Here is a 13,174-nt window from a genome sequence, read left to right on the forward strand (position 1 = left end):
TATAGCACTGATGTTGGCCAAAGGGAACCATGTTAATGGGATGTGATGGGGGAAAATATGTGAGATTGAGGGGAGACTTTGGAAATATTGACTCCCCCCCTCCCCAATACTTAAACTGTATCTTTATTGTCTAGTTGCAGCTGCATGAAAGAGGACTGAAGTTACACCAGACAATTTACAATCAGGTACCTTAAATGCTTGCTGTCTGAAAGGAGGGAGGTGAAGGTATCGTGAAATTGAGAGGGGTCACAGTGGTTTTCAGAATTTAAAAACATAGAGCTTCATCTGGCTAACAGTGGCAGTATTAATTGTGATGATGTATCCACAACATACATTCTAAGAAGACAATGGGGGATGTGTAATGAATAGCACTAGTACATGTGAGGAGGACATTTAGGAGGACTTCGGTAGCTGAGTATGAATCCCAGAGTATACAAAACAGAGTTCAGAGTAAGAACAGTGGTAGTCTTGCTGATGTCTGTTTGGTTGATTGAAATTGACTTCAAACCTGAAGTCGATTCTGGGCACCACGCTTGAGAAACTGGAGTATTTCTGGAGGAGCATGACTAAGACCGTGGGATCAGGTGAAAAGATATCACATGATTATTGTAGCATTGATAAGGAAAAGCACAATAAAGTTATAGTATCATTAGGACAGGCTGATTGAGTGCCTAACTAAAAGGCCTTACAGTTATTCTTGTAGAATAATTAGATGTATCCAGAGGAAAGAAGTCTAAATCCATGCTCAGAGTCCAGTTTTTGTTAGCCTGTCGAGTGGTTTTAAGCCTTTAGCGGTAGCTGATAATAAACCCAGCCACTATGACTGCTGTGTAAACCAAGTATGTTCTTTTACAAATGAAGTAGAATGAGTTCAGAATGGTTATGATGGTGTGACCTGTAGGAAAACTGTGAGGGAAGCCAAATAATTAAAGGAAACTTGTAAAGATACAGAGGAAGGAGAGTTAGTCAGATGATCCAGGTGTTTAGTGACCTAAGACTGTGTTGGTTAATTAGGCAAGCGATGCTGTGGGCCTCGAGAGTGAGGGTGGAATGCTGGGGGAGGTTCTGAGATGTGAGGCAGCAGTAGTTACCATACTGAGTTCCCTTTTAATCATGTTGAGTCTGAGAGGTTGATGGGATACTCGTGAGGAGGATTTCAGGTCTGGATCAGGAAAGATCAGAGCTGGAGGTGGATATTTGGAGTTATCAGTATCCAGGGAGAGGAAGAAAATCAGAAGAAATGAAGGATGGAGCCAGGGGCAAGGCCAGACATTTAAGGAAGGAGCCCTAGAATGGAACTGAGGAGCAGCTTGATGGGGGAGGAGGAAAAGCACATTCCGGAAGAGGCAGGAGGGCATTCTCTAGTCAGCAGTGTTAAAATGCGGGTGAAAGGGCATTTAGGATAGGGCTGAAATCTGGTCATTGGACTAAGCAACAAAGTGGCCATTAGTGAGTATAAAGAGAGCAGTTTTAGTAGAGTGGTGGGATTGGGGAGCGCCAGATCAGGGTCTGTTGAGGTGAGCCAGTTTAAGGTGATTATTGACTGTGAGTGAAGATATTTGACTGATGGGAAAGTGGGGTGGAAGTTGGCAGAAGGGAGCATAGGATTAAGGGTTTTTTTTTGTTCTTGTTGTATTTTAAAGATAGTTGCTAAGTATATTTATATGTTGGAGAGAGAGCTAGTGTTTTGGAAGAGCTAGTATTATGGTGGTCTTCCCTGGTGACTCAGTGGTAAAGAATCTGCCTGCCAATGTAGGAGACTTGGGTTCTATCCCTAGGTCGGGAAGATCCCCTGGAGAAGGAAATGGTAACCCACTCCAGTATTCTTGCCTAGGAAACCCAATGGACAGAGGAGCCTGGCAGGCTATAGGCCATGGGGTCACAAAAGAGTCAGATGCAACTTAGCAACTAAACAGTAACGACAGCAAGTGTTATGATGAAAGAGGCAAAGGGGAGTAAATGATAGAGTAAGTTCCTTAAGGCAGAAAACCAGATTCATGAGCTGATTCATCAACAGATGTTATTGAGAACCTAATGCTGGCTGTGTAATGCCAAGCATGTTAGATGGGACCTGTGCCCTTCCCATTCTCGTAGATAAGATGACAGTTAATAAATAAGCAAGCACAGTTAAAGCATATGAGCATTGCTGTGAGGTAAAGCAGTAGGATGCTATCATCGAGAATCACAAGGAAGATCTTTTTGGAGGATGGTAAGGGGTGGTCATGTGAGGAAGTGATGGGATTCACAGCAAAAATAGGATTAGGAACTAGAAAGGACCCTTTTCCCTCAGATACTGAGAAAACAAGATGTGGGAGAATACAGGAATAAATGAGCTTGTAACTGGTATGGAGTAGCTGAGTGGATTTGTGCCTGAGAACCTTGATTTTTGTCAGATACACAGGTGGCCTGATGGCTGGTAGTGGGATAGAAGTCCTGAGGGGAAGGTTAAGAAAAGCTGCCTTGGGAAATGGAAGTTGAAAGCCGGAGTGTAAGAGATTTCAGAGTACAGCTAATAAGGTTTGAGATCATGAGTCACCCGTCCCCTGGAGTGTGGTCTTCTGTGCCAGTGCTCTTCTGCCCGTAGGAAGTCTTAGGTTCGTGGAGCAGCTGTAGCACAAGTCCTGAGGGGATCCTGTGTGATGATGCAGGCAGTGCTCTCAGGAGGCCGAAGTAGGAGAGAGCACAGAGCAAGGAGAAGGCGGTTTATTTGGAGAGAAAAGATGGAATTAAAGCAGTGGTTTTCAACCAAGGTAATTTTGCCCCCCAGGGAATATTTGGTGATGTGTGGAGGCATTTTTTGTTCTAATAATTTTATTTATTTATGTTTGGCTGTGCTGGGCCTTCGCTTCTGCGTGGAATTTTCTCTAGTTGTAGTGAGCGGGGTCTACTCGCTAGCTGCGGTGCACGGACTCCTCGTTGCAGTGGCTTCTCCTGTTGCAGAGCGTGGGCTCTAGGGCCCGTGGGCTTCAGCATTTGTGGCTGCTGGACTCCAGAGCACAGGCTCAATAGTTGTGGCGCACTGGACTTCATTGCTCCGCGGCACGTAGGATCTTACTGGATCAGGGATCAAACCCATATCTCCCACATTGATTCTTTAGTGTAGAAGTTTTTTTTTTTTTTTGAGGTATTTTTGAGTGTTGCAGTTGCTGGGGAGAGGAAGAGGGTGCAGTGCTATGACTATCTAATGGCTAGAGGCCCAGGGATGCTGCTAAACATATTGCACAGGTCAGCCCCTCACAACAAAGAATTATCTAATCCAAAGTGTCAATAGTAGCAAGGTTGAGAGACCTTGCTTAAATAGATAGGTAGCTCAAGTGGGATGAAGAGTAGGTATGATGGGTAAGTTATGACCTTGGAAGAACTGATAGAGTAGCATGTTATAGTCAGAGCATGGAATATAAGATTTTAAAATTTCAAAAGCCGTAGTTCTGGGTGTTGTTGCAGTCTAAGGTGTTGCTATGACTGTGGGTGGAGTAGGGATATTCCATTTCAGACCAAAGTAAAACGGGAAAATTTGGCCTCTTTTTGGCAGCTTAGCATTAAAATTGTACATTTATTTAGAGTGCTTGAGTTTTCAGATGGCCTGTCAGAAATTTGTGCTCTGAATTTACAGGTAGGGGAAGAACTCATCTTTGGTGTTTGAGCCTATAAGGGTAGCACTGTGGGGTTGGACCAAGCTCTGCTAGGATTGATGCTATTCTGCTTGGCTTTTGGGCTGTCAGTCTGTGGTTCTCCTTTGAGACATGGGGTGGGAGGGTACACAGAACAATGTTTTACTGTGCAAAGGTTGAAGAAGTTAAAACCATATGCACATATTTTGATTGGCATCCTGGTCCAGCCACTTTATCTTCATTTTGAAAGTATTTTGAACATCGCCTGGGAGGACATAGAACTAACAGACTTCTGTAATCCTTGTTTTCAGGCTTGTAAACTACTCTCTGATGACTATGAACAAGTGCGCAGTGCTGCAGTCCAGCTTATCTGGGTTGTCAGTCAACTCTATCCTGAAAGGTCAGTGTGGGTGTCAGCCAGCTTCTGTTCATTGCTAAGCCATTTTCTTTCCTCCCACTATGTAAAAAGCCCACCTCCAGAAAAGGAATGTTGGAAGGCAGTGTGGAACAGGAGAAAAGCATGGACCCTGAAAATGAGGATGCCTGGGCCTTGCTTTTCAGCTCTGCCTTGAACTTTCTGTGTATGTTAGTAAAGATACTTCACCTCTCTGGGTCCCAGCTTCCTCAACTATAGATGAAAAGATGGATGGCTGTTCTCAAATGCTACTCCTCCACCTCTGCCCACCTCTTAAAAAACTCTTTAAAATGCTTTGGGGCCCATTTTAGTTAATAACAAAAGTCAACTAAAGATACCAGGTAAGTTTGAGAATAATGATCCCTTATGTACTGTTGTCCTGGTTAAAAATATTTTCATAGGGAGTTCCCTGGTTGTCCAGCGGTTAGGACTTGGTGCTTTCAGTGCTGGGACCTGGGTTCAATCTCTGATTGAGGGAATTAGGATCCCACAAGCTGTGCAGTTTGGTTAAAAAATTATTTTTCACAGTAATTAAATAATTTATTCTCATAGTGATTCTTTGAGGTGGAGAAATAGGTATTATTTATTCTGTTTTATAGAAGAACTCCTTTTATAGGAAAAAGCAGTGTTTTTTCTTCTTCATTAAACACATTGAAATTGAAAAAGCAGAATGAGTTAATAAAGCTATAGACCCCTCACCCCTGCAGAAAAGACTACTATTTGGAAATCGTCTTTTCATTTAGGACCAGATATGTAAGTATGTTTTATATTGGTTTAAACTTAAAGATATAAAATATTTTGTGGTAGCTGTTTTTGGTATCTCATAAATCTTTGAATTTTTGGTGTGAAATACTTTTTACTTAAGACACAGATTTGCAGTGCAAATAAAAATAAAGAAATCCTAGAGAGATTTGTTTATTCTGAAATGTATTTCATCATTCTAGGATTTGAATTTCTCAGTTATTTCTGTTTGTGTGTCAGTTGTCATTGGTCATTCTCAGTTTTTTGAACCTGTAATTTTAGGTTCATGTTTTGTCACTTTTGGTTTCTTTTAATATAGCATTGTCCCAATCCCTTCTTCTAATGAAGAAATTCGCTTAGTTGATGATGCGTTTGGAAAAATTTGTCACATGGTCAGTGATGGCTCCTGGATGGTTCGAGTTCAAGCTGCAAAGCTATTGGTAAGTTGCATCTTCTTTAACGCAGCGTATTTTGAGAAGCTAGATAGGGACAAGTGGAATACACTTTTATAAAGCTTCATGTTTCTTAAAATAGAAAAAAAGGCTCATTTTCCCATAGAGAGTCTTTTAGAACTAGAAAGAATTTTAAAGATAATCCTATTTAATCTCGTTAGCATATTAGACAGCCAAAGCCTAGAGAAAAAGGAACATAATAGTAAAAATAACTACTACTGTTACTAAGCACCTGGTATGGCCTACATGCTTTGCTATAAGGCCACTTACATTATCTCATTTATTCTTATTATTCTTATCTCATTGTTCTCTGAGAACCTAAGTAAATATTTAACTTAGACAGATAGGAAGTTCTAGAAGGAGATTCAGGTGCTAATCTGACTTTTAGCCTCATTCTTTCCTACTGTTTTGCCTTTGGGGATCCTGGTACATTTATAAAAAATTTTTTTTAACTTTTCAGAGATAGAGCTGTTTTACAGAAGGAGTGTTGGTGTAATACTCAGCTTCATGTTATACCTGTGTTGTCTTGAACATGTCACTTAGTCTTAGCCTCAGTTTCTTCATCTGTATCTGTCAAGAGGATTATAATATTTCTCAGGTTTACCTCACAGGGCTGTCATGATACTCAAATAAGATCCTGTCTGTAAAAATGTGTATAAATTGTAAAATACTACCCTATGCAAGGTGGTGGGGTGGTTACAATATATAAAACATATATATAACCATCTGTAAAAATTTATATTAGTGTCACAGCAAGAAAGCCTGAAATTCTTTTTGATCACTTCCCTTTTGAGGGCCTCCAACTCTGCCAGTCTTCTTAGTAAGATTGTTGGCTAAAAAGTTTGGACCTGACTGTACTGGACACAAATACAGTGATAGCCCTTGTCCTTTGATCAATATTTTGGGGGTAACTGCTAAGATGTTTGTGAAGCATTTTCATGGAAAAATAAATAATTTGGATGATTTCATTTTTTCCTGCTTATATATTATATTGCTTGTCCATAATAAACAAGCTAGCTTTTAGTGATTTTATTTTTGAATTCACATTTTAAAGCATTATTTTGATTTGTGGATATTTTAACATTCAGAACAGTTCAGTCATTCATCAGATTCTTTCAGTCAGCATGTACTAAGCATCTGCAGTGTGGTATAGTGTGTGTGAGGGGATGTTTAAGAGGAATAATTCAATGATATATTGTCATCTGAGTAGGCAGGTTAGAAAAGTAATCCTTAAAGCAGAGTCATTCAAAGTTTTGGTTTTGTACCCTGTAGAATCTAAAATTCATTTAGGTATATAAAGCTATATGAATAATGAATTACAGTGGTGAGTTGAAAAGGTTTTCACTTAGATTCTAGTTTCAGTCAAGTGCTTTATGTCATTTCAGTAATTTCAAATCCAAACAACTCTAAATTATGTAATTATGTTACTACTTCAGAAGTAATTATTAGTCTAATTTTGCTAATAATAATAATTGTTACTGTTTATTGAGTTCTAGCCTACTAAGCTTTTAGCCACGAAGGCATATCCATATACACATGCATATACACCCACTTCCTTATACACAAGCACATGGGAATAGATGCCTCCATACTTACACTCATATATATTCACTTTTTGCAAATAATTTTTTGTTCTTTTAAACTCTTTGAGGTAGATATTATATTATTCATTTTATAAATAATAAAACTAAGGTTTAGGAAAGTGTAATTTTTCCAAGGCCACGTAGGTAGTAATGATATTTGATGCTCTAAAGCACATGTAGAATTCCTTCCTAGTGGGGGGCCAGTTATATATTGGGAGCTGTGGTTGTACAGCTAGGGTCCTGCTGGTTTACTAGTTCCTCTGTGCAAGCTAAGAGGTAAACTCCGCTGCTCCAGCTCTCAAGTAGACAAACTCATAATCAATAAACTGTATTTAGTCTTCAGACTACGTGTTCATTAATTCAACAAACTGAGCATAATATGTGTCTTCAAAAGAGTGGATGGTCAGGTAGATTGACATAGGCAATCAATCAGTTATAATATTGGTACTTCTAGGAAAGAGCATCTAACACATGCGCAGAAAGCTTCTTGGAGGAGGTAATTTCTTAGTTGACTTTGAAAGGTGAGTATGGGTTAGCTAGTTAAAGAAGTAGGGAAGGAGAAAATGTGAGCAGAAATATATGAGTACACTATCATGCATACTGACATCATAGTGAACTATAATATCATACTAAACTACAATATCATGTTAAACTGCAAGCAGTTTGGTATGTTTTGGTAAGACGGAGTGTTCAACTTGGGTGATGTGTGACAAGAGTAAGCTCTAGAGGAAAGCAGAAGCCAGGCTTCCAAGAACATAAATGAAATGATGAGGCTTTAGACTTAAGTCCATTTTGTACAAAAAGCGAATAGAGTCCATTCTGTTTGACTTATAGCATGATGAAAACTTTCAGATATTTTATAAAACTTCATACCATAATGCAGTTATCTCTTGTCAATTTTCCTCACTAGTATGTGAAATTGTTGAGTGCAGAATTGATGTCTTTTTGTATTTGTATTCCTCTTCCTGGTAACTCTAGGCATATAAAGAAATGGTTGCTAAATATGTATTTGTTTGAGGAATGAATGGACAAATGAATGAATAGAATGCAATGAAAAGGAAAGTAGTAGTTAAGGCAAAGGATTCTTTAGCCTGTGTTTATAGCCCAGCTCTATAGTTTATACTCTTTGTCACCTTGAATGAATTGCTTCATCTTTTTGTGCCTTCTTTTCCCCTTATATAAGTTGTGACTAATAATAGTATTTACTTTGTAGAGTTGTAGTGAGTATTAAATGAGTTAATATGTGTATAAAGCACTTAGAGCAATGCATGACACCTAGTAGCTCTATATAGGTACTGCTAGCTACTGCTGCTGCTAATAGTTTTATCATTTTCCTGATGATTCAAAACCCATAGGGATGTTTACTATTAAGAATAATGTTATCTTTATGCTCTTAAGTTGGCAGCAAACTGAATTTTAAGATAATATTTAGGTCTTAATAGTTGTTTAATTTCCTCTGGATTCTTCCTTTTTATAGGGCTCTATGGAGCAAGTCAGTTCTCATTTCTTGGAACAGACGCTTGATAAGAAGCTGATGTCAGATCTGAGGGTAACTTGAATTCTTTGTTGTTTAAACTGGGTTTCTGAAACCAAAATCAGTGGAACTGTATGTCAGGTTGTGTTGATTCAATCTTACGGCCCATGAATTTGTTAAGTTAATGTAGGGTGACTAGATTACATTTTAATTTAAAATCTTAGTGCTGGGTACTAAGTCGCTTCAGTCGTGACCAACTCTGTGCAGTCTTATGGACTGTAACCTGCCAGACTCCTCTGTCCTTGGGATTCTCCAGGCAAGAACACTGGAGTGGGTTGCTCTGCCCTCCTGCAAATTCTTAGTAACTTGACCCAAATCACAAATTACTTCATTACATTTTAAATTATCTTAATGAGATACTTTTCACAGGTTGTGTTTTATAAAGAAGAGGCAAGATTAACTTTCTCTTTTAGAAACTACAAAGGTCTTGTCTTATTTTGTTAGGTTGTATGACATCTTAGACCTCCTTTCAATAGCAATTCTCATGGAAGAGTTTACATGAGAATTCAGTAGCAGCATCCTGTTACTTTGAACAGTAGCAGAATGCCCTTAAACTAACTGATGGTTCTCTGGCATAGCTGTCAGGAACAGATATGAGTCTGAAAATATGATAGGATCATTTATTGTCAGTATCTTAAGTTTTAAATTATAAAAGTGTTAATAAGGAATCAGAATCTTTGACAAGTAGAAGGAAGAGGGAAGCAATTTACCCATATTCCCACTACTCTTAACATATCATTTTGAGGTATTTGTCTTCAGCTATTTCTTATGCATGTTTTAAACATGGAATCATTATGTACAGATACTTTTGTAGTCTACTTTTTACCTTTACCGCTACATGCTTTTTTCATTTTGTTAGCTTATAGTTTTTACTGATAGTGTAATATCCCATTAAGTAGATGTATTATCATTTTGTAGCCCTTTGTTATACATTGATAGTTTCTCCTAAATTTTTCCACTGTTATAAATTATATATAGAGTGTATTATCTCCATGGATTTTAGATCTTTTTTCCTTTTGATTGATTCCATAAGATAAATTCTTAGGAATGGTTGAAGAGTTGATATCTTTGCTTCATGAAACATTGCTGTATGGCTTTCTTGTAGAGGGTTCCCTTCATTTGAGGTCAGTGATTGCTTCAGTGTTCTTTGTGTATACTGGAGTGGAAGTGCAAAGAAGGACTTGCTCATGGTGAATGATGAGGGATGGGTAATTCAACATTACCTAAGATACATTGCAAGCCATAAATGGGTCCGAACCACATCCTTGTAGGCTCAGGTGCTATATTTCATCAGTGCCTTTGAGATCATCAGCCGTGAGGGTGTGGTCTCACTCCAGCAAGATTCATAGAACCTGATATCTAAAGCAGATTGCCGGGGACTTCCCTGGTGGTCCAGTGGATAAGAGTCCGTGCTCTCAATGCCAGAGGCCAGGGTTCAAGCCCTGTCAGGGAACTGGATTCTACATGCCGCAACAAAGATCGAGCACGGCACAACTAAGACCCAATGCAGGCAAATAAGTAAAAATATATATAAAAGACCTGGTGAACCCAAATAAATAAAAATAAAGCACAATGCCAGTTTATTCATTTACGAAGGTAACTGTAACTGTCAAGTAGACTCAATGTTTACTTTAGCCAACTAGTATATCTCCCCTTAAGCAACCTGTGTAGGAAGTAAATTTACTAGAGGCTTGCTTGGTGAGCATAGTGTTGCTCAAATAAAGCATAGTCCTATGGTTTGAAAAAAATTCTTTTCTAGGGCTAGTGTATTGTCTACCCAGGATGATGCTTAGAGGGATACTGCCATGATTTAACCTCTCTAGTTCTCCCTTTCCTGTGTTGCCATGGCAAACATGACCACCTCTCTGATGAATATTCTTGTGTTCTCTTTAATAAAGCTGTGGGTGTGTGTCTTCAGTCACTCAGTCATGTTGGACTTCTTTGTGACCCCATGGACTGTAAACCCTCCAGGCTTCTTCTGTCTATGGGATTATCCCAGCAAAAATACAGGAGTGGGTAGCCATTTCCCCCTCCAAGGAATATTCCCAGCCCTAGTATCGAACCCAAGTCTCCTATGCGCCTGCATTCACAGGCAGATTCTTTACCAAGTGAGCCACATGGGAAGCCCCTTAATAAAGTTAGTATCTTTGATAAGATTACTGTCTGCTAAACTCCAGTACTTTCGCCACCTCATGCGAAGAGTTGACTCATTGGAAAAGACCTCTGATGCTGGGAGGGATTGGGGGCAGGAGGAGAAGGGGACGACAGAGGATGAGATGGCTGGATGGCATCACTGACTCGATGGACGTGAGTCTGAGTGAATTCCGGGAGTTGGTGATGGACAGGGAGGCCTGGCGTGCTGTGATTCATGGGGTCGCAAAGAGTCGGACACGACTGAGTGACTGAACTGAACTGATGATAGACCTGAGGGTCTTTGTCTTTGCTTCAAGTTGAATTTGCATATCTCTGCTCTGATAACTATTGAATTTTTTTTTAATGCAACTTTCAGAAAGCAGTCTTGTTTTTTTAAGATTTATTTATTTACTTTAAAATTTTTAGTTTTTCATTGTGCTGGGTCTTCATTGCTACACAGGCTTTCTCTAGTTGTGGAGAGCAGGGGCTTCTCTTGTGTGGCACATGGACTCTAGGTGTGTGGGCTGCAGTTACTGGGCTTATGTGCTCTACAGTGTGGGCTTAGTAGGTGCACAGGCTTAGTTGCTCCATGGCATGTGGGATCTTCCCAGACCAGGGATTGAACCCATGTCCTCTGCATTGACAGGCAGCTTCTTAACCACCAGGTGACCAGGGAAGCCCCCGAGAGCAGTCTTTATTTCCCACTTTCTCATGTTCTTGATGTGCACCTAACTGTTCTCTCATGAATCTCCAGCAAGTGGTAATTATTGTCTTCTACAGAGGAAACGCACTGCACATGAACGTGCCAAGGAACTTTACAGTTCGGGAGAGTTTTCCAGCGGCAGGAAGTGGGGAGATGATGCTCCCAAGGAAGAGATAGATACGGGGGCTGTGAACTTGATTGAGTCAGGAGCTTGTGGAGCCTTTGTTCATGGATTGGAAGATGAGATGTACGGTAAGAATGACTTCATAATAATACCAGTGCCCACTTACTGAGTGAGTGCTATGTCACCGGCATTGTAGTGAGTGATACAGATTGTCTGACTTGATCTTCACAGTCACTCAGTGAAGACTTTATTTCATCTTCATTTTTTAAAAATAATTCTTTTATTATTTATTTGCCTATTTTTGCTTGTGCTAGCTCTTCATTGCTGCATTTGGGCTTTCTGTAGTTGCGGTGAGCAGGGGCTACTCTTCGTTGCAGTGCCCTGGCCTCTCATTGCAGTGGCTTCTCTTGTCGTGGAATACAGGCTCTAGGCACACAGGCTTCAACAGTTGCAGCCCATGGGCTTAGTAGTTGTGGCTCAAGGGCTCTGGAGAGAAGCCTTAGTAATTGTGGTGCACGGGCCTAGTTGTTCCTTGGCATGTGGAATCTTCCCAGACCAGGGATGGAACCTGTGTCCCCTGCATTGGCAGGAGGATTCTTATCCACTGTACCACCAGGGAAGTCCCATTTCATTTTTGAAAGATATTTCCCTGGGAATCCAATTCTAGATTCAGTTCAGTTCAGTTCAGTCACTCAGTCATGTCCGACTCTGTGATCCCATGAATCGCAGCACGCCAGGCCTCACTGTCCATCACCAACTCCTGGAGTTCACTCAGACTCACGTCCATTGAGTCAGTGATGCCATCCAGCCATCTCATCCTCGGTCGTCCCCTTCTCCTCCTGCCCCCAATCTCTCCCAGCATCAGAGTCTTTTCCAATGAGTCAACTCTTGGCATGAGGTGGCCAAAGTACTGGAGCTTCAGCTTTAGCATCATTCCTTCCAAAGAAATCCCAGGGCTGATCTCCTTCTGAATGGACTGGTTGGATCTCCTTACAGTCCAAGGGACCCTCAAGAGTCTTCTCCAACACCACAGTTCAAAAGCATCAATTCTTCAGCGCTCAGCCTTCTTCACAGTCCAACTCTCACATCCATACATGACCACAGGAAAAACCACAGCCTTGACTAGGCAGACCTTAGTCGGCAAAGTAATGTCTCTGCTTTTGAATATGCTATCTAGGTTGGTCATAACTTTTCTTCCAAGGAGTAAGCGTCTTTTAATTTCATGGCTGCAGTCACCATCTGCAGTGATTTTGGAGCCCAAAAAGATAAAGTCTGACACTCTTTCCACTGTTTCCCCATCTATTTCCCATGAAGTAATGGGACCAGATGCCATGATCTTCGTTTTCTGAATGTTGAGCTTTAAGCCAACTTTTCACTCTCCTCTTTCACTTTCATTAAGAGGCTTTTTAGCTCCTCTTCACTTTCTGCCATAAGGGTGGTGTCATCTGCATATCTGAGGGTATTGATATTTCTCCCGGCAATCTTGATTCCAGCTTGTGTTTCTTCCAGTTCAGCGTTTCTCATGATGTACTCTGCATATTTATTTGTGTTGGGTTTTTTTTTTGTCCTTTCAAGATCTTGTTCCACAGTTTTTCAGTTCTGTAGAGAAGTCTGCTGTTATTTTTTTTTTAACTTTACTGATTTATAATTTTGACTGTTGGGTCTTCATTGCTGTGCACAGGCTTTTCTCTGGTTGTGGTGAGCGGGGTCTACTCTCTAGTTGTGTTGCACAGGCTCCTGTTACAGTGGCTTCTCTTGTTTTGAAGCATGGACTCTAGGCACATGGGCTCATTAATTGCAGCTTGAGGCCTTAGTTGTTCCAGAGCATGTAGGTTTTCCTGGACTAGGGATCGAACCACTGTTCCCTGCATTGCAAGG

At 40.4% G+C, this 13,174-nt stretch overlaps 1 protein-coding gene across 1 annotated transcript in view; it reads left to right on the top strand.

Moving 5' to 3' along the window:
- INTS4 (integrator complex subunit 4) overlaps nt 1–13,174 on the top strand; it is a 113,579-nt gene that overhangs the window by 44,385 nt on the left and 56,020 nt on the right. Inside the window, exons 6-10 of the mRNA XM_005699496.3 lie at nt 135–185; nt 3,923–4,011; nt 5,087–5,207; nt 8,280–8,351; nt 11,250–11,424. Coding sequence (XP_005699553.1) covers nt 135–185; nt 3,923–4,011; nt 5,087–5,207; nt 8,280–8,351; nt 11,250–11,424 — 508 coding nt within the window. The remainder of the gene's footprint in view (nt 1–134; nt 186–3,922; nt 4,012–5,086; nt 5,208–8,279; nt 8,352–11,249; nt 11,425–13,174) is intronic.

Source organism: Capra hircus, chromosome 29, assembly GCF_001704415.2.
Source record: "Capra hircus breed San Clemente chromosome 29, ASM170441v1, whole genome shotgun sequence".
Classification (NCBI taxonomy): Eukaryota; Metazoa; Chordata; class Mammalia; order Artiodactyla; family Bovidae; genus Capra; species Capra hircus.